General features: G+C 41.7%; 3 protein-coding genes across 6 annotated transcripts; 1 reads left to right on the forward strand and 2 right to left on the reverse strand.

Moving 5' to 3' along the window:
* Positions 1-111: 111 nt before the first annotated feature.
* LOC142087314 (chemokine-like factor) lies at positions 112-3356 on the reverse strand. Its single transcript, XM_075161436.1, has 4 exons — positions 3130-3356; positions 2835-2993; positions 2146-2241; positions 112-517 (listed from the first exon to the last, which is right to left on the reverse strand). The coding sequence occupies exons 1-4, from the start codon at positions 3196-3198 to the stop codon at positions 413-415; spliced, it is 429 nt and encodes a 142-aa protein (XP_075017537.1). The 5' UTR covers positions 3199-3356; the 3' UTR covers positions 112-412.
* Positions 3357-3429: 73 nt separating this feature from the next.
* Positions 3430-17484, forward strand: TK2 (thymidine kinase 2). Of its 4 annotated transcripts, XM_075161430.1 has the most exons (11): positions 3430-3630; positions 4543-4580; positions 5458-5532; positions 6953-7006; positions 8551-8640; positions 10160-10233; positions 13265-13315; positions 15101-15189; positions 15496-15575; positions 16866-16946; positions 17333-17484. In XM_075161430.1, exons 1-11 carry the CDS (start codon positions 3456-3458, stop codon positions 17429-17431), a joined length of 906 nt encoding a protein of 301 aa, XP_075017531.1. In that variant the 5' UTR covers positions 3430-3455; the 3' UTR covers positions 17432-17484. The 4 variants fall into 4 exon arrangements, with proteins under 4 accessions (XP_075017531.1, XP_075017533.1, XP_075017532.1 ...); XM_075161432.1 differs by lacking the exon at positions 16866-16946; XM_075161431.1 differs by lacking the exon at positions 13265-13315.
* Positions 17485-21348: 3864 nt separating this feature from the next.
* LOC142087309 (uncharacterized) lies at positions 21349-27637 on the reverse strand. The gene is made up of 2 exons (XM_075161429.1): positions 27252-27637; positions 21349-25024 (listed from the first exon to the last, which is right to left on the reverse strand). Exons 1-2 carry the CDS (start codon positions 27561-27563, stop codon positions 23522-23524), a joined length of 1815 nt encoding a protein of 604 aa, XP_075017530.1. The 5' UTR covers positions 27564-27637; the 3' UTR covers positions 21349-23521.
* Positions 27638-27852: the final 215 nt, after the last annotated feature.

Raw genomic sequence — 27852 nt, forward strand, 5'->3', positions numbered from 1 at the left:
CAAGGGTGCAAAAAATCTGTTCCTAAAGATGTTTATTGGTACATTGAATCAAGTAATTTTTACTTCCGGTGCACTTAATAAATAAATAATGTTAAATAATGCACTTAGACCTATTGTATTTTCTTTTTATTATAGAAAGAAGACAATTATGAAATTAATTTTCATACAGGTGAAACGTTTACAAAGTTTAAGTTTAGAAAAACAGGACAATTTTCTGTGAAGCTTATACTGGTGAAATTGCAACACTGAAACTACATTTGTAAATGTAAGAAAACTTATGAACAATACTTGCAAAAATGTACTTAAAGGCACGGGAAATTCAAAGGTGAACACATGAAAATACAAATTCTTTAAAAGAGAACCGTAAAACAGTCATCAATGGAGAAATCATTCTTTTACTAAAATGGTAATCTTATTTCGCAGGAGTATTCCTTCCTCTTGGTCCATCAAGGCTAATCTTCTGGAAAAGAAGAACCGCGTCGACAACGCAGAGAACAAGCAATACAAGACCAAACACCTGTAAAAATAACAATAATGTTAGTTTCCCCATAGAATCTCTATCTTTTACTCTAGTGACTCATCTACCTACCGTTCCTCAGAGAAGCAGTAAACGCATCTTCCTAGGTTGGTTCTAGCCTTCTAAATACATGTGTGATGTGAGACAGCTGATAACTTAAATAGCATCCATATTTAAATCCCACCAGCCTTTCATACAGCAGTCTACACCCTGGCTTCGTTTGATGTTTGCGTTGGAGATGATGTCTTCTCCTTGAAAGCTAAGCTAATGCTGCGTTATGCCAGACAATGCTTTTATCCTAAATGAAAACCCTTCTCTCTCTTTTAAGAACTGCCTAATTAATGGTAGTGGCCTGGAGAAAAGTCAACATTTGTAGAAACAAGCCTAGCAGGAAAAAAATAGTGCTCCTCTCCTCTGACGCTCTGAACAGGAAACATACTCCAAATTGAAGAAAAGTACCTAAGTATTTAAAAAATATACAACTTCAGGCAGGCAACTGGAAAAATGTGTGTGCAGAACGACCGCTGAGTTAACTTGCTCAGCTCTTGCCCTTCAGCCCGATCCCATATGCACACAAGTTTTTTGATGCAAGCGTGTTTTAAAATGGAATTATCTGATCCGTGGGAATAAGGCCAAGGCAAGCTCTTTCAGGAGAGCACAGTTCAAGGCAGTCTGTGCCCGAGGCGTACAGGCCTCGGGGCAATTCTGTTTCTCTCAGCATTGAAGACGTCATACGTTCTGCCCAAACTTGTTTTCCAAGCTACCTGCTTAGTCTCCTGCTTCCAACTTAACTTTAATTTCTATTACTTCATAACTTAGAATATGTATTATATTCTAGCATAGCCGGTCACTTTATTGGAAAGTCTTGTTTTTGCCTAGGATGTTGTTGCCAGCGAAGACATCAGCTTTCCACGTCATCATCTGTTAAGCTGATTTTGAAAAACTCCTGTGGGAAGTTCTGGGTTTCTTTTGGTTGCTTGTCACATTTTAGCTTATCTTGTTCTTCAGGAGACTTAAATACTTTCAAAACTGAGTTTCTTCCCCCTTATTGTTTATTAATGTTAATTACATTAGTTTTCATTTGAATTAAAAATACCAGTTGCGTAACTATTAAACTGGTTTGATCTTAAGTATATAAAAATCTTACAATTATAGTATGAAAAAAACCTTTTCAGCTGCCATAATTTCTCAGTTTGTGTCAGAAAAAATAATATACACATCAGGACGGAGGTACCAGCATGTCTGTTAAAAAGTTTCAGCTCTTTTCAGCAGGATTGTAGGCATTTCTTCTTAAATAGTGTAACCGAACTGGACAGTCCTAAAAGAGCTATGGATTCTCCCACCTAGGGTGTCAAGCTATGGAAGTAAATGCAGGTTACTCAAATTAGTTACACTGTAAGAGTTTTCAGTGTTAGTACTTCCCTGTAGTAATTCTTAAGTCTAGTAATATCTTTAAATTACTAGTGATTTGAGGATTATTTTTTTAGTGAGATACATTCACATTTGCTGGTGACTGCTGAGTACGTTCTTCCATGACGGAATTATTTGCATGGTCTTACCACAATGTGAGTATACCAAGAGGTTCAAATCACATCCACTTTAAGAACTGAAATTCGTTAACAACTTACTCCTCCAGCCAGTGTCCCATTGTTGGTCTTGATTATTACTGCAAACAGGCACACAATGAGGAGGAACAACGCTGCAATCACCGAGTTGAAAATATCCTGAAACAGCCAGTGGAAGCAAAATATTTATTCTGAAATACACACCTGAAGAAGAACGTGAATAGCTCCCAATATTGTATGAATCTTTAAAAATTGCTGGTTTACTATGAAAATAGAATTGCACTAATATCCACGTAAGATCGATAGTGACACCCAGTGGCTTGATGTTAAAAAAAGCATTTGTGATATAATTCCTCATTTCACCTTTTTTTTTTTTTGCAAATTTATGCAACTTGGCTACACTTGGTAGACTAAAGCACCAAATAAATTTAAAAAAGGGAGGTAAGAGGAGAACTCATTAAGTGAAAGTGTATGTTTAATTTGTGATGGGAAGGATGAAGAGCACAGTATTACAAAGTTAAGCAAACGATGCTGATTACAGGAGGGGCTGTTAGCGGCTGCAAGCCAGCTACTTAGAAATGGATGCAAAAGAACTGTCACCTGTTAGGAAGAACTGGTTCAACAGAAACGAAACACTGGCTTTTGCTTTAACTTTATAGAAACGGTAACTGAGCTGACTGGCGATAACGCTCTGAAGAGGCAGCCACAAAACGGGTACAGTCACTCCCTTTTAAGGGCCAGCCAATACTCACAGCCAGAGGCCAGAAGAGCCAGCGCATCTTTCTGTCGAGCTTCAGCAGGTACAGCAGGAAGAACAGCGCCGTGATGACCACCTCCATGACGGCCAGCGCCGTGTACGCCCCGTGGGCGCGGGAGGCCACGAAGCAGAGGAACGTTACAAACGCCACCAGCTGCAGGGACAAGGGGGTCAGGGGGGTCGGGGGGTCGCGCCGCTCCGCGCCCCGCCCGCCCCTCCCGGGCCGCCCTCCGGGGAGCGGAGGGACCCCCGCAGGGGCCCCGCCCCGCCCCGCTCCCCTCAGGGCCTACCGCGCGGGCGATCTTCACGGCGCCCCGCGGGGAGCGGGCGAAGCCGCTGTCCACTGCCACCACCGCCATGGCGGCGGGCCGGGCTGGGCTGGGCTGGGCTGAGCGCTCCCGCACCCTTGGCCGGGGCTGGGGCTGGGGCTGGGGCTGGGGCTGGGGCTGGGGCTGGGGCTGGGGCTGGGGCTGGGGCTGGGGCCGGGGCCCGCCCCGCCGCAACCGCCGCGGCCCCGCCCCGGAGCTTCCCCGGCGGCGGAAGCGAGCGCGCAGCGGCCGGAAGCGGGGCGGGGCCGCGGCGGTGCCCGCGGCGGCGGTGCCGGCGGGGATGGGCCATGTGGCGCCTGGGCGCGGCCTGGGCGCGGCCCGCGGCGCTGCGCGGGGCCCGGGGCCGGCGGGGCCCGGGGAGCGGCGCGCCGGGGGCCGCCTGCGCGGGCGGAGCGGCCGCGGGCCCCTCGGCGGGCGGCCTGGCGCTGCGCTCCCGGCCCGGCCCGAGCGGCGCTGGCGGCTGTAAGTTGCGGGCGGGGGTGGCCGGGGCCGCGGGGGGGGACGTGGGTCCGGGCAGCGGTAACGCGGGCCCGGCGCAGCGGCGCGGAACCCGCTGGAAAGGGAAGTGCGAGAGCGGCGGCCGGGGGGCGGCGGCCGCCCCTGTGCGCGGTCCCGGTGCGTGGCTGCCCGCGGTGGCGGCGGCGGCCCCGGGGGCAGGCGAGGAGCGGTGCGGTTCTTTGAACAGTTCTGCAGCAGGGACCGCATGGTGTGAGGAGCCACCGGGTCTGGTGCCGGGGCGGCAGCAGCTCCCCTTACCCTCTTCGGACTGAGCAAACCCGCTTCTTCCCATTTCTTGCACATCCTGGCCCTGACAATCTTTGCGGTCCCTCACTGGCAGCGTTGGGGAACCGGAACCGCCTTTATTTGTGTTTTGCTTTGTTAAGGCTCTAGTGGTCCTAGCATTGCTTGCAGAAGGTTTATATGGGCGGTTTTGAGATGTAAGGCATCCAAATTGCTTGTCTTGGAGGTGTCCTAAAATCTTCATCCTTACCCAGCTTTGGAGCTAGGCCTGCGAAGTCTGTGGGCGTCGCACCATGACTGGCCTTTCCGAAAGTCATTTTTTCACCTATAGAAACTAACTGAGGAGCAGTAAATGTATAAAAAAATCTGCTGAAAGAGTGTAGGCGTACCATTTGACTCTTTGTAGTGTCAAGGACAATGGAGAACTTAAGCTAAAACTGTGTCAGTGTATGCCACAACGTGTCTTATTACATAATCCAATGATTACCTAAAACCTTAGAGATTGGTGATTTAGCAAATACTTATACTAAGTAATAGAGAACCTAAAAACTTCATGGAAAGGCTCACATTAAGAGTATAACTCTAAGTTATGAAGACCTCCTTGGTTGTAACTCCTGTTTATTTCCATTCTAGATAAACATCTGATAAAAGAAGATGATAGAAAGACAGTTGTAAGTATTTGCCTTTTGTTCAGAAAACTATGTAAAACATTCAACTTCTTATTTTATTATAATCTGACCGTATGTATATTGGCAACCATTGGACGTGGCTGATTTACTGAGTGGTGTCCAGGTGGTGGGTCCGTTACTGGGTCTTATGTGGTGCAAACCTACGCTTGTCTAGTTCTGTAAACTGCAATAAAGTTGTGAGGGATTTGTGCAAACGCATGGTATTGTGTAGGGACAGGTGTCAGTTTGGGGTCTGTATTGCATGTGTTGCAGTTGCTCTATACAAGCCTGCCTGTGAGGGTTTTTTTTTTTGTGTATTTGGAATCTAATTACTTTAAGCTATAAATTATTTTAAGACAGCTGAAACAAAATTCTCTTAGTTTATTTTAATTTTGCAGGTTTCTGAAAATAAAAATTGAATGCATCTTAAGGTTTAAACTATCTATTTAATGGATACTGAAATTATTACTTCAGTTGGCCTTTATTTTAAGTTGAAAGTTAAGTTGAAGTCTCTGAGGTGAGTTGTGGCAGACGGTGTGGGGGAGCAGCGGCCCAGCAGGGACCCTCTGAAACTCTTGGGGGCCATGGGAAGGGGGTGGGATGTGGAAGCACGGGTAGGCAGCTGGCTGCAGGGGTACCAAAAGTAAGGCTGCCCCTTGCCCGGTGAAGAGACAGTTGGTACATGTATGTCAGGGAGAGATAAAGTGGTGGTCTGTGGGGAGTCGCAAAATCCAAACTGATCCCCAACGTCTTCCTATAAAATAATCTACTTACATTATAAGGAAATAGCATGCTTGATATGGCAAGAGTGTATTTTTATATATGCTGTTTACTATTATGCGGTAGCACGGTTTTTAAAGATGAACCTGTTTTTCATCAGATATGTATCGAGGGGAACATTGCAAGTGGAAAAACAACATGCCTGGATTATTTTGCACAAACTACCAGCATTGAGGTACTGGATGTACATTTCTTTGTCTTTATTTATATAATTAAGCAGTTGCTTGTCTTGACAAAATTGACAGTTAACTTAGAAGTGTTGTCCTTTCTTATGCTAATGAGAACGGAGCAGCAGGTTGTGAGCCAGTGCACTTGCTGGTGCAACTCCCCCAATTATTTATAGTCAAACTGTAGAAGAGAAATTTAGATCGTATGTAATATAGTACTGGATGCCAAAATATCAGTAAAACCTGTGGATGAGAGTTTGCACGTCTGTAAAGTAAGAGCAACCCACATAGGTTGCGCATGTTTGGGCATGCTTGTTTGCTATTTCATGTCACTTAAATCTTAGATGTATCTTGTGATAAGCAAAGTAAAGACAAAGAAGTAATGATGTAAAAATACTGATGTCATGTAACTGAGATCCCAGTAAATGGATGGCTTTTTTGAAAAATGAAAAATCCAGAATTGTTTCTGGGGATTTCTTAGGCTGGTATGGTATTTGATTTCATATTGCTTAGAACAAGATTAGGGGAAGGGCAGGCTTACTGTATTTTAAACAAAATCAAGTTCAAACCTCAGTAAGCAATTGCTTTTGTGTACATCAGGTATTAGTACTTTTCCTGGCAGACCTGGGAACACATTTGATAGTACGTCTTAGGATTCCTCATAGAAATGCCAGGTTGCCAGATGTTACTTGGTAATTTAACAGGAATGATCCTTATGGAGTAAATAACTATTAACTCAAAGGATAGCAAACTTTAATTTGCACGTAGTGCAACATCTTCTAAAAAGGTAGTTAACTTCCCAGGCTTATCAGATTCTCTTAGGCCTGACTCTACAGTATCGTTGGAGTTTTAGACCCTGCTTGAACCAGGTAAGTCTCTTGTGATTTTACCTATTCAGGGTAGGAGACTTTCTGATTAATTTCGTAAGAGTTTTGAGCACATTTTGTTTGTTAGATCGTAAAAATAAAATGAAAAGTAATATGGTAGCAGTCTGATCCTCTTTTCCTTTGCTGACAAGTGCTACTCCCTGAGAAATTAATTTGTGAGGGAATGAGCAGGTCATTGAAATGCCATTAGTACTCAGCTAAGCCATTCTTTCCCTTACGTGGTACTGATCTTGACTCAAAAAAAAAGAAATTATATCCAGGCTCATTAGGTCATCAATCCAGTGTTTTATTTTGGCGGTTTAAAATGCTAAAAAGATGTTGTATAATGATATTTCTCTAGTTTTTAACAGTGTTCATTATTACCTTTTGTATTAGAGGATTCAGTGCTGTTTTTTGAAGAGGGATAAGCTTTGCAATACAAGTCCTGAATACTCTGACTTACTGAATGAGTATTCATTAAAAATAGTTGTAGACTTGTAGGGTCAAATAAAGTATTTTGAATCTAAAACATGTTTAACATGGAGTAATTCTTTTTAACAAGGTTTTGACAGAACCGGTGACTAAGTGGAGGAATGTTCGTGGTCATAATATCCTGGTAAGTGGCAGAAATTATTCCTACAATTACAGTTACTGTTCTTTTAGAAAGACATGCATGAGAACTTCTTACCAATCAGCTGTTACGGAAGGTGTGGTCATAATCTCATACAGCAAAAAATAAAGCTCCATGGTGCAAAAGATCTTTTACTGTGATTAAGACATGCATGTAGCAGAAATATTGCATATAAAATGTGGTTTTGGCAAGGACTGGGGTTTTTATTGGGTATGAGCTAAAGAAAATCACATAAAGGTAAGCCCTGAGTGTGACAGTTGTTTCTAAATCTACTTATGCCTATTTCGAAGAAGGGAAGAACGTCACTCAGAAAGTGAGGGGTGGATCTGATCGGTTAATATTGTTCGGCTGCTGAAGATAAGGAAAATTCAGTGCTGTGAGGTGTTGAGAGCTTCTGTTGGCTTTTGGGTAGTCACTGTTTCTTGGAACCGTTCCCCACAAGTATGTGCCTTTGTCACAGCTGTGCTCGGGGACAGCAGTCGGGGCTCTGACTACAGCAGATACGCTTTTGCTGGGATGATTGAAGTGGTTTCTGATGTCAGTCTTCCCTGCTTGTGTGATCACCTCCATTGCAAAAATCTCATGGCCGGCTGAGATGGGTATCTATGCTCAAGCTCATGTGGAATTTGCTGTCATCACAGCAGTGTGGATACACCCCAAACCACACGTGCCCAAACGTGTATTTGATGCAATTACTGCTAGCATAGGTCCTCTGGAAAAGTAAATTCTCCCTACTAGGAGATGATGATGCTTTACTTTCTTATTATAAGTGAAGGGATGGGGCATGCTTGGCTGTGTCTCACATCATCACAGCAATCTGTGCACTTCATAATACTTTCTCATTCTGATCTTGGACAAGGAGAAAAGAAAGAGGTCCGATCTGTGGACTGAAGCCATGCTGCTGGCTTAAAACTTGTCACCTCAGCAAATAGACACTGGATGAGGTCTTATTTTCTCTGCTTTGCAGGATAGACTGTTGCTTGTAAGTGTATGTGTGTGTGGAATGGCAGCAATCAGAAAGTGCGGAAGATCTGAGAACTGCTTTGAGGCTCCTTTGGGAAGAACAGTTGTCTGTGTTAAAATACACTTTTTCTGAGGCCCAGAACGTACTTACTGGAACCATATTTGCATTTCTGGATGGACGGGGTATACTGAGAGTCTATCAGTGCACAAAAATAGAGTACCGGATAGGTTTTTTTAATTACTAAACATATTTGAACTGTCTCATATGAGCTATGCCTTGGTCCTGACTGTTCCAAGGTGCAGAGTAACTAATTCCTGTTGATTTCAGCGAGCATTCCAAGTGCCCCTCTTAGTGTCTCTAAGGACCAGGGCTGTAATTCTTATGTCTTCATTGTGGATGGCAAATGATCACTTAATTCTTGTCAAACCCGGTGCCAGCTCTTTTAGTGTACTTCTTTTAGCAATTCTGTTGTGGTACAAAAGCTTACGAAATACCCAACTTCACTTTTTTTGCTGTTTGACCTAACCAAAATGTCTGTCTGTCTTGCTTCCATCTCTAACCCCAGGGCTTAATGTACCAAGATGCATCAAGGTGGGGGATAACATTACAGACTTACGTACAGCTTACGATGTTGGAGCAGCATACCAGACCAATGGTAAAGAAACATATTTCTCTTTTAATTTAAAAAGAGTTAGATGCGGTTATGAGTAATAGATATTTTTAACCTTGTATCCAAAAGGTAAGATGCTGTTTGCTTACTTTCTTTGTTCCTGCAGTGAGTATGACTTTTTGTGGTGCAAAGACATTGTTGGTATGCTCAACACGTGCTCCAGGGGCGAAACATCTGCCTCCTACCTGCTCAGAACTTCTACTTCCCCAAACTAATACTGCTTTTTTTGCACCACCCTTATGAACTAGGCTTGCACAAATCTCTTCATCATCACACGTCAGTGACTTGTCTGTAATTGTTCTCTATATAAATTTAGCTATTTCAAATCTTTGGCAAACATTAGGTAATCTTAAAGGTAGTGTTAGTATTCATTCTGCTGCTCCATGCTGTCTAGCACAAATTTAGCCATTGCTTCTTGTGTTTATCCAAAATACTTCCACTAAAATTTTCTGTTGCTTTTTTTCAGATGGTTTGCATCCCTTTTTTCTTGGAATTCTTTCTTTTTCTGTATCGATTCACACACACTACCTTTTTATAAAGATCTATTAATTTCTCTTTCCTTCAAACACCTTTTCTACATTCTGTGCTAAATCTTCCATTCCCTGATTACAAGATCTGATCTTAGGTGGCACGCTTATATCTTAATGATTGCCCTTGCAGTATATTTTCTGAGTTTGTGTCAGGGCAAACTTTCAGAAGTACCACATATGATAATGATACCGCACATATAATCATTAGCTTTTTGGAAGAGGTGTTTTTTCAAGATAATAGAAATCTCATTCTGTTGCAGAAAACGTTCATTCAAAAATTCCTGAGGATCGCCCTGCATTTTAATCTGTGCTTTGCTGTCATTTGCCATTTGAGCCTTCCTCGAGCAATTGTTGCTTCTGTGGTCATTAACGTGCAGAATACCTGGTTGGGAAGAGCTCTGCCAGCGTTACCTTGCTCTGCAGGGGCCAGAGAGTGTCAGAGAATCTCTCTTCTCCAAAGTGAAGCGCCGTTTGAACACGTGCAAGACTGGCTAAGGCAGCAGTACTTTGTCAGTTGTAATTATTTCTTTAAAAAGTTCTGTTTTCTTGTTACAGTTTTGCTGCTGTTAGGCCTGTGCTGTTACACAGTAACACACCTGAAGGTGGCAGCAGCTCAGGTAGCAATAGCTCCTGTTGCTCTGCACGTCCGAAGTGGATTGCTGCTTTATTGTCCCCCTCGTTAACTCGAGCTGCTCCCTTGAGTGCTTCTGCACTTACCTTTGAAACTTGCATATGAATAACAGATTAGTTATGTAGGTGTTTAATAATGCAGTGACCACAAGTAAGATTAAGAATACTTGTTTTTTTGTGGTCCCCACCCTCCCAGTAAGTTTTTTTTATCACAAGATCTGGAAGAACTGAAAATGTTATGTATTTAATAATGTAAAGGGCACGATGTGCAATATGAGCTTGAAAAGAAACAAACATGCTGAAAAATGTAAAGTAGTCAGTGACTGTCAAGTTTTATTTTGTAGATTTCCCCCATAAGAATGATGGAGCGATCAATTCACAGTGCAAAATACATTTTTGTAGAAAATTTGTATCGAAGGTATGGTATATGGTTTTCTACTTTACTTTCTTGGCTTAATTAGATTAAAAAGAATGTAATCGACTAATGATTTCTTTGGTAATTTGCATCTAAGTGGTCTGTGAAATCTGTCAGTTCTTTGTTGGAGTGGCAGTGTGTTTTGTATGGGACATGGTGCCCACTGGTAGAATAAAACCTGTAGGACATGGGCCAGACGAGAGCCGCTGTCGGAAGTGCTCTTGTGTGTTTACAACATCTTACTATTTAGAACACCATTTATTGAAGTTATCTGCTCTCCAGCTGAATACAAAAGTCTTGCTTAAATCAAAGCAAACGCATACTGAACAGGTCAAAAACCGTGAGGATATAAAGAATAACACTGTAGGAGGGAGAGAATTAGATAGCGTTACCCAACCTAGCATGTCCAGGATTGGCATTTCTTGCAAGCAGGAACTCGAGCGACAAGCGTTCCAGCCCTCACATGCTATTGCTCAGAATCAGGATTCATGGGGTCAAAATAGCCTGAAAACCTGGTAGGCTAGTGAGTAAAGAAAGAGCAAGAGCTGTTTGACTCTAAATGTCACTTTCTGAATCAGGTCCCCACCCCCAGGTAGAGCAATTGGGCCTAACCCAGGTCATTTTGTTCTGGGGAATAAGATTGTGGCCCGAGATAGAAAACGCATTTATTACCTGGCCGATGTATAAACTCCTCCATCCCACACTAACTAAAGCAATGCAGTAATCAGCACTGATTTTTTTTTTTGTTTTGTTTAGAATGCTGACATTATATTGAGAAATGTATGTAACAGATTGTTGTTTTAATGGATTTTTCAGTGGTCTTAAGGGACAAAACCAGTTTCTTGCCCCTGCCTGCAGGGAGAATGGCTGCATGCCACAAGATGGCATCCATGCTACATAAGCGCCTAGTCTATTACTAGAACTGCTTTGAAAGGTGAGAGACACACAGTAAGATGCAAGGCAAACAGAAAGAGACATTATTTATCCCAGTCTGTATGCAGCGAAATATACTGGAATGTCTTTCTCGTTTTTAATTACTGACTTTTTTTTTTCCGTTGTCGACAAAGTGCATATGAGAAAAGGCAGGATGATAATGGGAGTATGGAAATAGTAGTAACCACAACTACAGTAGAAACAAAGTCCACTTCAGAGTTCTGAAAGCATGTGAAATCTCGCACTAGAGGCAGTACCCCTGTGACTTAGAACAACTACTGTAGGGCCCGTGTTAGGGGGTAGGGAAAGACATCTTAGTAACTGCAGATTTGTTCATCTGCCTCAGTTTAGCACAACTTCAGAGCAAATTATGAAGGACAGAATAGTTAAATAGTTAGGAAAGAATAATTAAAGCTTTGGACAAAAATGTAAAGTCAGTGATCAACCACACATCCTGTTAGACTAATCTAGTAACTGTGTTCTGTAACATTCCACCCCCCCAACCAAAGGCATTCTCAGCAATCTGAACTGAAATCAGGTGTTTATCAAGGAGTTTTTGGGAGACTTTCATGAATGATTCTTCATAAGTGCAGAAGATAGCATTGTAATGTGATAGGAAATCCCATTGAAGGGAGATACTGAAAGGGGACGTATCGGGCTGGAAGGAGGTTACTTGTGTTAGATCAGCCTTTGGATTGATGCTTTGGTACAAAGGGTGACAGTATGCGAATAAATTCTATCATTCAGTTGAACTGACAACAGAAATTTCAACTATAAGATGAAAGATTGTAAGTTGAAAAGCAGAAATATATATCTATCTTTTTATATATTTATAGAGAAATAAAAATTGATCAAAAAATAATGCTAGTATTGTGTAGCTCAGAGAAGAGTAAATGTAACTCTTGGAAGTATCTGGCAAAGGGCTTCCAGGAGGGAGATGGAAATATTGGTGCTTTTGTACACAGCTTTTATGAGAGCTTTTTAACATTACTTTTTACACTTCTAACTGCTTGTTCATGATCTATGAACTGAAACTGAAACAGGTGTGAAGCTGAGATACTGGCATGATCAAAAGAAAGGAAAGCCTGTTTAAATAGAGGCAAAAGCAGCTTGACGTATTTGTATAGAAAAGTTGGAAGAATACACTTGTCACCTATGGGCACACCGGGTGCAGACACAAAAAATGGGAGTTACTGAAATTGCAAGACTATAATAACAAAAGAATAATTAGATACAAAAAGGCTGTGGATACATTAAGGGCTAAAATCAGAAGATGGTGTCTTAGCCATCAGAGGAACAAAGAGAAAATACAAACTTTACACTTGAAGCTTTTATGTAGAAGGATAATCGTGTCCTGTGGCAGGATAGAAGCCTTGTAACTTAAAACGATTGCTTCCCATGCTGTGTTTTTTTTTGTTCAACTGCTGCATGAAAATTTAAAAAAATCATTCTGTAACTAAACAGGCTTTGCAAAGGAAAGTTCCTTTGTATCCTCCAGAGGCTTTTTCTTTCCTTGTTACTATTTCCTGGAGGGAATCTCCTATCCCTCTAGGGGAGCGATCCTAATTCTTCTGTACGTTAGTCAACATGCAAAAATCATGCAGAGAACATAGGATGGGTTGCCCATTGTAGAAATTGAATTACGCCTCTCTGATGGAAGGTCTGGAAAACAAAACTGACCTGACATATCTTTAAATTTTGCTGAAAATGTTATCAATAAAACCCCTCAGGCTCAAGCTATTCAACAGGTGTCTCCAGCAAAGGGATTGTTAAATAGCTGTATGGAAGGCATTTTCCCATTAAAAGTATGTAAAAATGAAATAGAACTTTTTTATTCAAAATAAGACTCGGACTGAATGGGGTGGGCATGCTGCAAAGAGCAGAGGTTATTTTCTGCTTTCTGTTTTGTAAGAGAAGGTATTGCTTAGGGTCCCAGTCTTAAAGATGGAAAAGAATCCCTTGTAATCTCTAGTCTACACAAGCTCTTCTCCTTTAGGAGAATGATTAATTTAAGCAAGGGCTGAAGAGCTGTGGGAATATCAGGAATACCAGCTCTTCGTTGATTCCAATGTCACTCAGTATTTGTGTTTTGGCTTTGCAGGCTTTTTCCCAGAGAGAGTAAGATTTACGACAATGATGGAAGGCTTAAATTGTAAGCAATTGCTGTGAGCTTCTCCAGCATGCAGAGATATGCATGAGTGTCCAAGTTCTTACTGTGATTCTACGTCTGAGTTTAGCACTGAAAGACACGTTCATGTTAGGTGTAAAACTGTAGAAGAATTTTAAATGCGTGCACGTGAGTATGCATGGTACGTTACAGAGTAAGCACTAGCAGTTCACTTTGTCCCATCTGAATTCATAGTTATTTATGATATAAAGCTCGTTCCATTCATGTTTAACTTTTGCAGTAAAAACTTTACTTGGTAGGAGTCATTTAAATGTCAGCAAACTTTGGAAATGAAAACACCCTTTTGTGCCTTTTACATTACCTGTATTTTGATGGATCTTGAGCCTGATCCAGAATCCTCACAGGATTATCCAGGGGACTCCACTGACACAGGGAAGGCAAAGGCATGTTGTCGGCAGGGCAGGTCAATGCAGAATTGACCTGGATGTATCTGTCTTTCAGGGTAAAAATAGTGGGGGTTTTTCTTATTTCTAATTCCTTTTGACTTTCCTGTTTTCCCCATATATCTTGGAGAAAAGTAGCAGAATCAGTATTTGCCTTATGTGTATGTCTGCTACCCAGAAATGTATACAATTGATACATTGGAAGAATAGCAGTGAATTGTGTTATCGCATTTCTTGGGTGCTTTTGGAGGCAAGATATTCAGCTGGATGGCAGATAAAGAGGGGAGGTGGTATGAATACGGGTTTTGCTTTCTTGCATATTTAAGTGGAAATATTTTTCTGGATTATCTTTACTCAGTTTTGCCAGGGATCAAAGCATGTTGCCAGGACAATGGTTTAGAAATCTGTGGAATGTTTTTCGTCAGCACTATTTAAAATGTTGCAACTGGTCTTAATCATTCAGCTGGAGAGGACAGGAGCCTCTTAACCCAGTCTCTTTTTTATATTCCTATTGCAGAGGCATTTAGGAAAGAGTGTGGAGTATGTGTTACTATCACCAGTTTTGAAGACAGAATAATGTAAAACTAGTAATACTTGACTATTTAGGAATATGGTAATAAGTGAAAATTCCAATACTAGTAAAAACAATATGCCATACGTGATTCTTACTACGTCCTCTATGGACTCTCTTTTACATGAGTTATTTGATATTTTATTATTCTTACTGAGACAACTTTGGGACAGTTGTCTCCAATATTGTCTATGCTCTCTGAATACAGAGTTCAAATTAAGCATGTTGAATATTTCAGTACTCCTTCCACAAATATTTCTTACAGTGGCAGTAAATTTTATTTACACGGTATCATTATTTTTTCACTGCTCTTTACTATGGCTTCTGTCATGAATTGTCAGTGCTGCTTAGTAAATCAAGGCTTTCTGGTGACGTGCACTGCAGTAGTTCAGATATATTTGAAATGATCCTGATATAAAGAACTTGAGCAATAAATACCATTGACACTAATTTGTTGTTATTGTATAAATGTCAACATGGTAATGTTTTTCTTCTTAGTCACCAAGTAATTATTTCTTAACTGTAGTGGGAAAAATAATTAATGTTTGTAACTGTTAACAATAGAAACTTTGTGTTAGTAAGTACTTTTTTTCCAAAAGAAAAAGATTTGGTCTTTCTATTGTATAAACAATGCATTATGAGGCCTTCAATTTGGGTGGGCATAATATTGGTCTTGTTTTCATTTCACATATGCTGGAGTAAATTGGGAGTAATTCTAGTCAGGTGAAAAGAATATGAATTTAGAATTGATCTGTGCATACTGTTCAGTGAGTGATGACTTTTATGTTTATTCAGTGGAAAAATGCCAGAGGTGGATTATGTTGTCCTAACTGAATGGTTTGACTGGATCCAGAACAACACGGATGTTTCAGTTGATTTGATAGGTAAAATTTTGATGGGATCTGGAGGGGCATGTTTGTGGATGGGTTTCCTTACTGAGAGAAAAAATAATTCTTGTTTCTTGGGTCATAAATAATGACTTTATTCAATATAATAGTGGTTGCAATGTGTAGCATCAGACGGCATGAATTTGTGGATGGTTCATGGACTGATTAACAGTAACGCCAAAGGGGAGGTTCACTGGTGGTACCAAGTCAGGATTCTTTCCTTCTGTAGTTTGTGAAGTAAGTTTCTTCTTTGCTTTTCAAGCTGATCCTTGAACATAACTATTATAATTTTTGTTACGGCAGTTTATCTGCAGACTTCTCCTGAAGTTTGTTATGAGAGGTTAAAAAGAAGATGCAGAGAAGAGGAAAAGATCATTCCTCTGGTAAGGCGTTCTTTCAGTATATGTGGTTACAATAAGCTTTAAAAACATAATGATTCCAATCTAAATACTAAAATCATATCCTGAGTGTATTGCCAAAATGTGATGCAGCTGTTTCCATTGCAAACTAAAACTTCAGTATTTAATTTTGATTTATTTTATAAAAATGATCTATCATGCACATTGACTTTCCCAAGTGTTCTATTTTAGTAATCAGTGTACTATAGCTGACTGTTTAGGTGGAGTATTAATCAATGTTTATCTCCTGTAAGATGTAAAAAGGCAATTGCTTTTGGATCATTAAACGGCATAAAGGCACCTGGTTGAAGCACAAATACCTGTGCATGCAGGTGCTGAAGATTTATGTGGGCACTTTCTGTTGTCTGCTATTACCAGGATGTTTATCCATGAAAAGTGTCTCTGCTTGTGTCTGAAAACAAGCAACTTCTTGAAAATTGTTAGCATGGGAATCTGCTTAAAAATAAACTATAGTAATTGAATGATCACTTTCTATGTCACAGTTACAGAATGGCCTTTCATTAAAAATGTTTTCTCCTAAAGAAAGCCTAACCAGAAAGAAATGTAGTTACAGAAGACATACTGTGTACTACAAAGGTATCTCTAGTGTTGGATAGTGCAGTAGAAGCAATTGTCAGTTGAAGATACACGCAAAGAGCTAAATTTTGGGCCATATGAAATTTTGCCTTGGAGAATAAATCCTTGCTATAATGGATTTGAAGAGACATTGTGTTACTTCGCAGCTCTACTGACGGGTGGGGGGAGCAATTATGAATGAAAAATGTTAAGTGGTCTCCATGAAAAAAACCTAATAGTTTAATAGTTGATGACAAGCAAAAATGCTTTTAGAGGAAATGGAGTCAGTTAGGAGAAAGTGAGCTGGAAATTTTAGGAAAATGTATTGACACAGAAAGTGCCTTCAATACATATTCTTTGCAGTCTTGCCCTTTTTGTCCTTACTACTTTGTTGTATTTTTCTCTGTAAAATCTTGAGGCAGATGATACCTGTGGGACAGAAACGTGGTTCTTGATCTTAAAAGGAGCCAAGAGCCCTGTGTTCCTGTAAGCTCTGTGTCTTTGAGGTTCTTCATGGAGTAAAACCTTATGCTGGGAATGAATTTTCTTCAGAAACCTTCTGATACTTTTTATTTTTGTTAGTGGAAATATCTGATGCTGGCTTTTATATGTAGTTCTTAACTACTTACCAAATATATAAAAATTGCAATGTGTGTTTCATCCCTGGGCATACATGTTATTTTAATGCCTCTTTTCTAGGAATATTTAGAAGCTATTCATCAGCTCTATGAAGAGTGGCTCATTAAACATACGCTATTCAAAGTTTCCTGCCCAGTGCTTGTGAGTATTATTTTAGTTACAACCAATTAAGCATATGGAGGATTGTACTCTCCAAATACTAAGAGTGTTATTTAGTGGTAAAAGTAAATAATCTGCTTTTCTAATAACCTTTGGAGAAGGAAAATATCAGAAAAATGTATACAGCTATCCAGAATGTATAGCATAAAAGTCTGGCGTTCCATCTCTTCGGTGGAATTTGAGGGGCTGTTCACTGTGACTGTTTGCAGGATCAGACATGCAGCTTTTCAATGAATGCCGCGTTCTGAACAGACAGAACTCCAGGAGTGTATCGGTTTGGCTTCAGTGGTAGTCCTGTTCTGTTTTGCTCAAAAGCAAACATGTTTTATGGTGTCATTATTTCTAATGTTCATAATCTTCTTTTCTAGGTTATTGGAGCTGACCATGACATGCAGAAAATGATAGAAAAGTATGAAGAAAACCGGGACCAAATACTAAATCCATATAATATGCAACACCATTTATAGATGTCTGCGGTTGTTCTATTTTAAAAAATCTGTTTATAAATTCTGTTCAGTCATCTTCAGTTTGTTCTTAATTCTAATTTCATTATGGCTTGTAGAAGTTAAGTATGTATATTTTGCACATAGTCCAGAAATAGCACTTAATCTTTTTGTACAGAGAATCTTACAGTACAAAGAATCTCACTGTTTCAGCTTTTGAAAGCAATTTAAGCTTTTTGGTCAGATTTTTTTTTCCCCCTTCATTTTATCAAAACAGTAGTTTGGATGGAGGTTATTGATATTCATAATTACAATGGAATATAAAGGAATCATTTGTATAACTTATTTATTAAAAATTACAGTTGCAGTGGCTATAGAGAACATGTTTATTTTATGTTTTGCTGTCTATTAATTTTCATGTATAGATTTTCATATACAGGAAGGCTGTGGTATTTAATGAAAACTGGGAACAAAACCAAACAGGTTGCTTGTTAGGTGTCATAAATGTAAAACGTTTGCAGTCTGCTATAGATGTGTAGATAAAAATACTGTAGTAATCATAAGTAGGTGTTTTTAATCCTGGAATTTATTTGCTTTTGCTTCCTGAAATCTCTCAGTTGATGAGGGGAGGGCAAAAAGGGCAATCAGCATTAGTCTGATACGTATTTTGTTCCTTTTATGACTGTCTAAGCAGCAGTGATTGGGTAACAAGTGGCAAAATACCATAGAAAGTGTTCTGTTTCTGTAGGCAGACTGAACTTCAGTACCAGTGAAATGGATCATGTAAACAAGCTGCCACTTCTCTTGGCTTTTAAGATTTGGTCCATAAGTTGGATGTAGCCTGTAGTTGTAGACTGAACCATACATAACTGTTTTTGCATACATTTTGGCTATTCTGGATTTAATTACTTCTGTCACAATGAGTTCCACATCTAAACTGCAATATGTGTGAAAAGTCATTATCTCCTTCTGTATTGCCTTTTCTCACATACTAGACTGGATAGAGGGATGTCTTCCCCAGAGTTTGGTATTTACTTTGTTCTGGTCAAGGTGTCTTAGCAAATCAGTAATATCTGGGAGCAGCATATAAACTGATTTGAAGTAAGTTAGAGAGACTGGCAAAATGAAAACATTTAACAGTTGCATTCTCTTAGCCTGGCTTTTGTGTATTTCTTCTAGCATGGGAAGCATGTTTAGGAGATCTTTGTTAAACATGTCAGAGGTGACTGTCCAAAACTGTAGGTCTTAAGAAACCTTGAAAATTGTTTTCACCAGTGTAATTAGCACACAAAACAACGGTCTACACCAGGAAATAATCCAGCATCTCTCTTTCGTGCACTTCCTCCTGCAGACTGTAGGATGTGCCGGGTATTCTGCCATCAGTTGCTATTAAAAGATTCACACCTGAAGGTCTCTGTCCTTCTCCTGAATAATGGCTCTCCTAGAAAGCTACTGTCCTGTTTGAGGACTTGGAGAATCCAGTCCTTCCTGTAGCGTATGGAGGTTTAAGTAAACATTGTGCATTTCTAAAGATAAAGTCAGGTGAGAATTATGGTGGTGTTCCCTGTGCCCCCCCCCCAGCATTAGAGGGGGCTGACAGAAAGTTGCGAGCTTTTTTTTGAAAATGAAAAAAAGTTTAGTTTCAGAACAAAAACTAGCAGTCGGTAGATTAATTCCTACATAAGAGAAATGTAGTCTTCTGTCTAGTTCAGATCAATTTTTTAATTGATCATTTAACATTTTTTTTTGAGGCTGGCATGTGATAATTCTGTGTGCTGTACCAGGATCAGGGCAGAGTTTTGCTCTTGATCACAAGAGTGATCTCTGTCTGAACACATACAGAGGTTCAATAAGGAGAGTGACAGAATAGAGGAGCTCTGTTTGTTACCTGTGTATTCCTCACATACTACTTGATTTTACTTTTTTATGCCAGGTGGCTTCGAGTTGAATCCTCTGCTCCACCCTGGAGCCCTCTGCCTGGTAACAGCGATACATTCCTCCCTTGCATCCCGCAGAAAAAGTACTGAGCTGTCAGGACTTCCACTGTATGCTGCTCTGCAGATGCCACTATATTCCATCCCAATCCCAATTTTAGGTTTTTTACTGTTCAATGCTGTGAAAAGGAGCCTTGTGAGATTTAATCGGCTCTCTCACTTAGAGAGCTGTGCCAATTATTCTCCTATGGGTGGGACCTTTAGCTGTGGTGGTGGGTTACTGGTGGTGGTTGTCCCAGTGGTTAGGTACAAGTAAGGTAAAAAATGATGTGTTTCAGAAACTGTCTTTCTGTGGTGAGATGACTCTGAACAGTAGAGACACGTATCTTCATCAGCGCTTTGCAAGCCCTTGCCAATCCCTCTCCAGTATGCTTTGTCTGTGTCTCAGGGAATTGTTTTTTTAAGATGGTGATTTACAATTCTGAAGCAAATTGTAATTTCTTTATTCATTTAGTGTCTGCATGCTTTCCAGTTGTGTGTTTTTGGGTTTTATTTGGGTGTTGTTTTTTTTTTGGTCTTGACACTGAAATTTGGTTTTCATTCTTGGCTTTAAAACCAACAAAGTTTGTTCTAAACCCAAGCTATGCTTCTTGAGCACCTTAGCTCCAGAGAGGGCAAGGGTCTATGTGTGATACGAATGTTAAGGGGGGGGAAATGACTATTTTAAGAGACCCATCAGGGAGAGGTTGTGTGAGTGAGTATCAGTCAGCTACCAGGTCTGCTGCCTGAGCTCTGTGTCTGCGCTGATCAAAAGAGAATTTCTCTAATCCAAGGCTTGGGAGAACTGAGCCATTCAAAGTGGTCGTGTGTAGCATATAAATTTGGGAACAGAATTGGCCTTGTGTCTCTATAGACGTCCAATCAGTCACTAACTCCCCATTCAATTCATAGACAAATCGGGACCGCTGTAGCACAATTAAAGTTGACAGCTCACCAGAGGATAGGCACACATTTTACAAACGCAAATCACCTTCCTTTACAAAGGGGCAGCCATCTTGCTGGCTAGCAGCACTGCCCGAGTGGTTGCTCTTATTGAAGTTAATTAGCCAAGGAGGGGTGCAGTGGTTACTACCAACAGGGACAGGAGGGCACTGGCAGATGGGGTCAGAAATCTTATGGTCCCTTTTGTCTGCCCCTCTTCTCACATCTGACTGTATTTACAAGTAGGATTTTAAACTCGGTTCTACCTTACTCATGTGGAAGCAGTTGCACAAAGGACTGCTGCCTAAGCCCTATTAAATATGACTTACCTTTTATTTCAGCTGGTTTTCAAATCCCATCTCTTCACAAGCATCTTTAACTGTAAAGCAGTTGTCTCTTGAGACCCCAGAAATTTGCAAATACAGAAGTAGTTTCTAATACAAGACCTCAAAACCCTACCATTTGTACAGGAAGTGAAGTTAAAGGTGTTACTTGTAGCAATAAGAAACTCAGATGAAAATATCCAGAAGACTTTAAGTGCATAGTAGCTCTCCCTACACAGGAAGACAGTTGATAAGCTCCTGGACATAGAAGATGCTGGTCCAAAACTCTGCTCAAACAGGGGCAAAGTGAAGATCTATGTCTCCTGTATGCCAGGTATGATGAAGATGGAAGCAATTGTGCACAGGCCCATCAGGGGAAGTTTAGTAAAGACATAGGAGTGTTTCTCACAGTAGATGTTAACAAGTTTAATGAAGGCCAGCAGTATGGCGTTAATGGCGTTAGATGGCCAAGATGGTGTCTTTTCAAGTGGTAGTCTTTAGTTTCCTTTTGTAATGGTTTTGCATGTATAAATTGCTATTAAATACTTTTTCTCATGTGGCTACAGTAAAGATAAAAATGGAATGTTAGTTATATGAATCCTGTAGTACTGGTGGTCATCTGAATACTTAGGAGACATCGTCATTGGGATGAGAAGGTTTTTTTGCCATTTTAAATTAGAGTTCCTGAATAATTGACACAGTATGAGATTTAAAACACATAATTTTAATAACCCCCACAGGGGGAAAATATAGCTTATAAAAACCAAAATGATGAGGAAGAACAAATAGGTACTTGAAAGAAGAGCAAGGAGGTTGTGGTGGGTTAACCCAGCCAGCAGCTAAGTGCCTACATGGCTGTTTGCTCCCCGCTTTCCCAGCACGACAGGGGAGAATCGGAAGAGCAAAATCAAGAGAGCTTTTGGATTGAGATAGAGGTTTAATAAGTGAAGGAAATGGGGAAAAAAAACAAGTGATGCAATGACAGTAACACCACCTCCCACAAGCTGACCGATGCCCAGCCAGTCTCTGAGCAATGGCTGCCTTGGTAGACGAAAAACCCCACCTTCTTCTGCTACCCCAATTTTATTGCCAAGCATGATGTTATATGGTGTGGTATATCCCTTTGGCCAGTTCAGGTCAGCTGTCCCAGCTGTGTCCTCTCCCAGTTACTCATTGAGGGGTGGGGGGTATAGTTAGAAAAAGCTGTGACACTGCGCAAGCACTGCTCAGCAATAGCCAAAACACTGGTGTATTATCAAAAATTTTAGCCACAAATCCCAAACACACCACCCCAGGGGCTGCTATTAAGACAGTTCTCTCACTCCTAGCCAGACCCAGTACAGAAGTATTGATTCGTGTGTGCATGTCCATAATATCTGTTTCTTCCAACACCCCCCAAAACTGAAGGCAGTCCTGTTACTTGATGTTAGCTTGGTCAAAGTTTTATTCCTCCTACACTGCTGGAATCGGGTGATGACAGGACTTCAACAATTAGTTGCTCAAAAAGCAGATCTTTATATTTTCGCTCCTGAGGTTTTTCTAGTGTAATCCATGTGCTTCTCTTTTGGGGGATGAAAGTAAATTATAAACAATTTATATTAAATTAATTTCAGCTAATATTTTAACTATACATGAAACAACAAAACATTAAAGTGCTACTGGAAAAGTTACTTTAAGCAGTATTAAAGTAAACTGTCTTTCTAGGTAACAAGTGTATAAAGAAGCATTGACAATGGTGCTGAAATACAGAACCAGTGACGGTGTGCTTTTCTAAATTTAATTAAATGTTGTGTATGACAGAGGTTCTCAATGCTGGGACTCCAGCCTACAGCTGATCTGACCTAACAATACTGCTCTCTTTCCTTCTCAGCACAATGCTTTTAACACAGCACTCCCACCTACAGGATATCCCTTCCTTATCCTGGCTCTAATGCTCACCGGGACCCTTCTCTGATCCGATTGTTTTCCTGCCACTAAAATGGCAGAGAATGGCAGTGTTTTCCCTTGATTTTAGTGAGATGAACTGGCTTACAGAAAAGTCCAGTGAACTCCAGAGCTAGTGCAGAGTTAAGCGGCAGGAACAGGGGCAAGGGAAATGGCAGCAGTAGCTGGATCTCCCTCCTCTGGTAGCAGTGAACGATTATGATGCTCAGTGCTTCTCTTGAAATTTGTGATGGTAGCCACAAAAAATTTTGGTAACAACTAGAGACCTGTAATACAGGTTTTTGCCTCTATAAGATCTAAACTGTTACTCCTAATGCAAAAATAGAACCAAAAGTGTTTACAAGTCTTTAGGCCCTTCCTTAAACCTAAAGGAATGTTATCAAACTTTCTAAACTTATTTTCAACTGAAAACAGGAGCAAGATTATCTCAGAGCACAGCTTCATAGGAATGTAATGAGCTAACAGAAGTACACTCCAGTATAGCATTTGTAAAGCTATAAAGTTGGGTCTTCCAGTTCAGAAACATTTACCTGTTTCTATCATTGTACAGCATGCTATACTCAAAGAATACTCCAGGAATAGGTCTGTAAAGCAAAAAAAAAAAAAAAAAAGAAGTATGCTTAACTGAAGAAACCTGTCTGGCATTAAGTACATCCAGAAGGAATCTGGCTAATGAATTAAATGGATTTAAATTTATGGAAGTTGCCTACGCTTTAGAAAGGTGACCATTCAGGTTTCAGTGCCAAAGGTTCCAGATGAGAAAGGGCCATTAAGAATTTGCTCAAGTACTTCCCTTTTTTACTGTCCAAAAGTGGTGATTTTTTTTTTTTTAAACTGTTTTGACAAAGCGAATCATCTTCTTGAAAAGATGATCAAGGCCACAAGTGAGAGGAAAAAACCTGGGCAGATTACGAAAAAAAGCACTGGTAGAATCAAGTGTGATGGCATAACATTCCTTGGTCGGTTTTGTCAATAATGACATAAGGCTCCTGGATTTCATTTACTTCTGAATTATAGTTCTCCAGCTTTACTTCACTGGATTCGGGAGAGTCATATTCAGGCTGCAAGAGGTTCCTTTTGCCCTGTGCGCTGGTCCTTCTTAGGCGTGAAGACCGAACATCAATACTTTGTGGTGGAATGTAGGTGAGGTTAGGGGGCTCTCTAATGTGTCTGAAGCACTCAGAAGCTGTATGTGCATTAGAAGTATCCATTAGTAGTCTCTTGCTACCAGAACCAGTAGTGGAATCCTCCATGTCCCCAGTACAGCATAGATCTGAAGATGGCTCAATATGTGCAGCTGCTCTGTTCTGCATCTGAGCATTAGTCAGATATGTATGTTTTATTTTGGAGTGATTAAATTGTCTTACATGCCTGTCGCTTGTACTTGCATATGATACTGACTCAGGTTGGCCAGTTTCCTCTACAGGATACATAAGGTCTTCCTGAGTGTCTTTGATTTGTAGTTTTGTGAAGGTTAAAGACAGCTCACAAACTTCCTCTTCCCTAGGGACGCTGCAGTTTTGGACAGGTGCAATGTCCTTGTACGGCAGAGACTTCAGCTCATTGGGTTCATCTGCAGGGTCCGGGTCTATGCAGTTTATGGCATCGTTAATTTCTGCTTCGACTGACTCTTCAGGGACTTCTTGAGCTTTGTATTCCGAAGTGTTTTTGCTGTCACAAGAGCTGTCAGCAAATATTGCAAAGGCTGGCGGACCGCTTGCTCCTGGTGAGAGTGGCACAGGCCTGATCTCATTTGCAGTTGACTCTGCAGTGACTGCCAAAACACATTCTTCACTTAGACTGGCTCTTGGCTTTTTTTCAAAAGCTTTTGGAGAAAGATTCTCACTGAAAATAGGTGTTTGTCTTATGACAATGTCACTATATTTGCTCAAGAAGTCCTCACTGTCTGAGCATTTGCCCGGAAAATGTACAGTGTTAATGACTTGCCTTTGGTATTCCTGAAGCCTGTTAGTGGACTGAGTAACTGCTAACTGAGGCATGTCATCTTTGATCTTCAGATTCCCAGCAGCTTCAAAGGATATATTGCTATTAGTTGAAGACTTCTGTTGAGTAGCAAGGCACAAAGATGTCTCACTGTTTTCTTTATTTTCTAGATTTTCAGCGTCTTCTCTCTGGGGTGTCTGATCCTCTTTGTCCTTATCTCCATGATGCCGGTGCATTTGTGTTCTCTTCTGTAGGGTGTTCTCCAAATTGCCATGTTTTTCTTCATTTGTCATTTCGAGGATGGTTTCACACTCAATTCTTGCCAGGAATATTTCAAATGCAGTCTGTTTTGTTTCCTCATTGTTTCTCTTTTTGACAAGTGAGAACTCTGTTGCTGTCGTTGCAATGTAACCTATTTTCTCCAGTACTGTTTTTACAATCTCATCTGGGAGCACAGATTGAATATAGTAGACAAAATTACCAGTGAATGTCTGAAACAGAATGCAACATTGAAAAATAGATGAATACTGGGGGAGTGGCAGGGAGGGAAGCGTGAAAGACTTTCTAAAAATCAAAAGTACTTCAAAAATTACTTAAATCTTTAAAAAACCTATGTTCCTAAAAGTCTGAATTCTGAATCTGAGTGAGGCTTTTCTATCAGCATTATTTTGTTAGCCTCTCAAGCATACTAGCTTTGCAATAGCATATCCATTTCAGCGAAGTTTTGCCAGCTTAAACCTGCTTATATACTGGCTGACAGCATCAATATTCACAAAGGAAGAGAGTAAGAAAATAATTTTAGTCAAACTAGAGAAACTCAGAAATAAGTCTTATGTGCTCTACTGAAGAAAGGAAGATTTTTAAACAAACCAAGATTCATAGAATAAATCACTGAGGTCTAATCTTTTCCTAAAGAAACAGACATGATGCACTCACTGTTAATCGTATTTCTTAACTGGTGACAAGAGTGTAACATTTTGTTTTTCCATGGTTCAGACTCCTGCTGTAACTTTATGACCCCCAAAATAAGTTCTGCTTTCTTTGAAAGCACCTTTTTGAAGGGAGACAATTCTAGCAGAAATGTTGCCAAAACACGCTCTCTTTGCAAAAGCTGTCTGCAAAACATGACTTGACTAAAATGTTGCTGCTGTGTAACAACTTAAAAAATTGTTCAACATTTGCTCGATTTTGGAACTACCCCGGGCATGAGGCCTAGTTCATAAACTGGAAGTGGTTTTTGGTTTTGTCTGAAATGCTATGATAGGACAGACTATGTTGGCCTAAGCATGACCAACTCCAGGCAAGTCAGAACAGAATGGAGGTAGGAATGCAAAGTCAAGACTTCCAGAATCGGGGCACCTTTATTTTCAGGCTGCCCAGCTTGAGACTGACTTACCTACTTCCTAAGGCTGAGACCTAAGCACTGGTCTCATAAGCACAAGCTTGGGGGAGACCAAAACTGACCCCCAAAAAGGCCACTAACCTAAAAGGCCATAGTATAATGTAGCACTGAGCCTCAGTCCATTCTGAGATAAAGTTGTCAACAGTGCCTTTCGCTCCCCAGCTTCTGTTCCTTCTAGAGGGGAAGTAAGAAGCAGGCACTACAGGGGTGTGACATCAGAGTGGCTGAGAGGCAGGAAACAGGTGAAGTAGTATTCTGCATACGACCAGTAACTTTTTATCAAACCTGTATGTACACAAGATACTGGTTGTTCTCCAACTTGTGCCTTGCAGTAGAATTATTTCAGGCCTTCAGTAGGCTGTCTTGCACTTTGGATTACCCATGGTGGTCTTCAAAATTTGATTTTAATGAAGCCTAGGATTCTTGTGTTATGAAAAGCTGAGCCCGCTAACTCTAGACCTGAATACCTTATGCTTTGCCCTGTTTTAGGGAGATGAATGAGGAGAATAGGAATCTACAGCTGTTTGAGAATCCGCAGATGAGACCTTGGGGCAGGAAGAAGGAAAGAAATGGCTTTTCCTCACCAGCACCTGTTGCTGTAGGAAGGGAAGTAAGTTTGCATTTTGGGTGTTCAGGGATTTTGCTTAAATACAAATAGATTTTGCATGTGTTGAAGATTGCTGTCTCTTCTGGGCAATAAGATGTGTTCAGTGTGCTAGGGAAGCAGGGTAACCTTGACCAGATTGCTGCAAAAAGCAACAGCATTTCCTCTTTTGAATGGGGCTTTCCTACCCACTTCACCAGCTGCAGTCACCAGAGCTAGGATAGTGGTAAAATCACTGGACCAGAGAGACAGTGGTCCACCTAGCCTTTGGCATCAAACTGCTAGCAAAAGTGACAACTAATGCTAAAAACCATCTCCTCCTTATAGGCAAATCAAGGTTAAAACTCAGAGTAATGAGAATCTAAGCCTTTCATTGTACTTTTTTACTTCTCTGCCGTCTCGCAATAACTGAAGGTCCCTGTTTCCAAACCCTTCAACTGCTCAGCACTCCCGGGAAGGCCCTGAAGGCCTCAGCGAGGACAAGGCCTGCAAAGGCCCACGAACACCTGGCAGCACCCTTGCCCCGCGCAGGGCACCCCTAACCCGTTCAAAATGGGCTCCTAAACGCTGCTCCGAACTCCCCGGGGCGCGGGCGCCGCTGGCGTGCCTCCTGGCCACAGGCTCCGGGAAGAGGCCTCGAAGCCCCGCGGCCGGACAAGCCCTCCCCGGGGCTGGCTGCGCCCCCCGCCCAAGCTCCGCGGCGCTTCCCTACCTTCAGCGACCTGATCTCCTTCCGCCATGGGTAGAGGAGCAGGTTGACGCAGAGCAGCTCCAGCACTTCCAGCGCCTTGAGCAGGTCGCGGAGCACGCTGCCGCCCCGCTCGCCCCGGGCCCGCCGGCACCGCTCCGCCACGCTGCACACGTCCAGGGCGCCGCGCCGCCGCGGGCCCAGCAGCCGTCGCGCCCTCGCCTTCAGGGAGGCCTCGTCGCACACCGCCAGCTCCCCCTCCGCCCCTCGGGCCGCGTAGTAGGCCAGGTAGTCCCGCAAGACCTCCTCCTCGGCCGCCGCCGCCGGCTCCTTCATGGCGGCGCCAGACCGGCCGGGCCGCCCGCCCGCAGGCGCTGCCCCCGCCCGGCCGCGGCGCCGCTCGGCCCGCCGTTGGCCACTCCGCCGGCGCGCCGGGAGGTCAGTGGTGTCTCGCCGTGTCAGTCAGGGCGGGGGGCGGGCGCACCGGCGAACTGAAAGCGAAAGGCGGGAGGGCGGAGGGGGCGGTGCCGCGCGGGGCGGTGCGCGGCGCGGTGCGCGGGCGGTCGTCGCTTCAGCATGGGCGCGTGGCGGTGTCGCGCGAGGGAGGAGGCACCGTGTGCGGGCG

Source organism: Calonectris borealis, chromosome 12, assembly GCF_964195595.1.
Source record: "Calonectris borealis chromosome 12, bCalBor7.hap1.2, whole genome shotgun sequence".
In the NCBI taxonomy this organism is placed as follows: domain Eukaryota; kingdom Metazoa; phylum Chordata; class Aves; order Procellariiformes; family Procellariidae; genus Calonectris; species Calonectris borealis.